At 36.1% G+C, this 2,493-nt stretch overlaps 1 protein-coding gene across 1 annotated transcript; it reads left to right on the forward strand.

Annotated features, from left to right (window-relative positions):
* The first annotated feature begins 769 nt into the window (after window positions 1-769).
* On the forward strand, window positions 770-1,267 carry LOC120077206 (putative gamma-glutamylcyclotransferase At3g02910). Its single transcript, XM_039031109.1, has one exon. The coding sequence runs from the start codon at window positions 770-772 to the stop codon at window positions 1,265-1,267; it is 498 nt and encodes a 165-aa protein (XP_038887037.1).
* Window positions 1,268-2,493: the final 1,226 nt, after the last annotated feature.

Below are 2,493 nucleotides of genomic sequence, written 5' to 3' on the forward strand. Positions count from 1 at the left end.
AACCAACGAAAAAAAATTATATTATAGAAATATATATTGTTTTTGGTACATGGATTTATAAAATCAATCTTAAGTAATTTTGAAAAATAACCATATTGAATAATACTTTACAAATAACTCAATATTTTGAATACACACGTGCAATGCACGTGTTAGAAACACTAGTATATAAAAAGCTACCGATCTTTGGTAACATTTCTTTTATCAGTATCAAATTGTTTACAAATACATCAATTATTTACCAACGTAAAGAATTATAATATTATAAAATAACGAAATAAAAAGGATTCTCTAATTAAAATTAGGTATTTGTTGGGAACCTTAGAAATGACCTCTCAAATTGTAATTCTCTTTTATAATTTTTTAGAGAACATATTCATTTTATGACTTAACTTATAATCTTATTCTCTCCGACAAAAAAAAAAAAAAAAAAAAAAAAACTTATAATTGGATTTCTTTATTTAAATATTTGTAACTTGACAATTTAGACTTTTTCAGTATTTAAATATGGTTTAAATGGATTAAAAACATGGAAATTTTTAATTTCGATCCACCTAGTAACAACGTTTTCAATCCATTTAATTTGAATTGACATTTTCTACCATGGTATTTATCATCATAATTACTGTGAAGAAATAGCTACCAAGAATTAGCCATGAATTTGCACTCACAGCCACACGAATAAAAGTTGCATTCAACCACCTCCTAAAATAATGCCAACCATTTCTTAGTATTTTTAGACCAAATTTTGTTTGAATGGTTTATTGCAATGGCGAAGGCCAGGGAAGAAGAAGAGCCAAAACGACACCGGATTTTCACCTATGGCACACTCAAAAGAGGCTTCGCAAATCACAAACTAATGCAAGAACTCATCAACCATAACGACGCCGTTTTTCTTGGCAACTATTCAACCCAATCCTCATTTCCACTCGTACTTGGCCCTAATGGGATTCCTTATCTCATCAATCTCCCCGTCTCAGGCCGCCCCGTCCGCGGCGAGCTTTATGCTGTGTCCAATCATGGCGTCGCTCGGCTCGACGAGTTGGAAGAAACCAGCATTGCCCATTACGACCGCCTGCCGGTTCAGGTCGTTGGAGATAGCAATGGTGGTGAGACGGTGGTGATCAAAGCCGAGTGCTACTTCGCCGGAAAGGGAGCTGGGGAAGGGCTGTGGAATGGAAAAGATGGAGAGGGATTGGAGGAGTATACGGAGAGGGAGGCGGTGGAGTTTATGAGGAAGGATCAAACATCCAAGCGGCTTCCATGAATTTTGAGAAGATTATTTGTTGGTGTTTGTTTGGGGATCAGTCGCCTTGCATTTTATTTTATTTTATTTTATTTTATTTTAGTATCATTTGTGGTATAGGAATTCCAACTATAGAGTCACTACTATACTCGCTTTCATCCTAGGATTTTATGTTCGGCCACAAGTTCATGTAAATCTAATTTTAATGCGTTGATACAATATATTCCAATTAGAATACTAAATTATAATAAACCATGCATTAGAATATATGATATGGATGATATTAGTTTAATTTTTTTAATACATAGACTTAAGAAATACCACTTTATATACAAAAAAAAGTTTAAATAAAAAAGATAATATAATTAAAAGATCAAAACAAATATACTAAAGAAAAAAAACTTGGAATGTACATTAAAGTTTTTGTTGGGGGTTACCCATACAAAGTCCAAAGTTTATAGGTGGGCCAAAATTCAAGGAAAATTGAGAAGTGATATAGGAAAATGTATGTCCCAAAAGGAAAGAGTGGGAGCCTCGGGTTTTAGGTTGATCAACTGAGCAAGATAATATGTACAAATCAAGAAAATAATCGAGTCGAGTTCGATTTGGTGCCCTGTGTCACAATCACTCTTTCGGAAGCTTCTCTTAGCGATTGTGCGGCACTTGTTCCCGCTCACGAACAAGCCAGCCAACTCGATTACGGACTGCCGATGGCACACCGAGTGCCTCTTGCAACCTCCACCCCCGTTTTAGGGAAAACGGTTTTAGAAAACGGGTTTAGAGAAAAGGTTTTCGTAAGAAGATTTGTGAGTGTGAATAAAGAAAGAAAGATTGTAGTAGACTAGAAAGCAATAAGCAACAACAACGGCTTTATAGAGTACTACTCCGGGTATGAGGAGGATGGTTAGTCTTATCCCCATATAGTGCATTCTGAACAAAAAGCCAACTGGCGCCCTTGCATATGCAAAAGGGCGAGTGGTCACTTACAATGAAAATGTAAAGAAAGCAAGCTAACTAAACTAATACAATACAGGACATGAAAGTACGCTAGAAGGGAGTTGGGTTGGGCATGCGGCCATGGGCAACAGGCCCTAGACAAGCATGACCGTTACACCCTGCAACCACCTTAACATTGCCAACATTACACATAATCAGAGGCGAGTGTCAAAGGAAGGATAAAATAAATAACTCTGTTCAACAACCTTTGAAGTAAGTAATTTGGGGTTGTTTGGTTTACCAACATGAGT

This window comes from Benincasa hispida, chromosome 5 (genome assembly GCF_009727055.1).
Source record: "Benincasa hispida cultivar B227 chromosome 5, ASM972705v1, whole genome shotgun sequence".
Taxonomy (NCBI): Eukaryota; Viridiplantae; Streptophyta; class Magnoliopsida; order Cucurbitales; family Cucurbitaceae; genus Benincasa; species Benincasa hispida.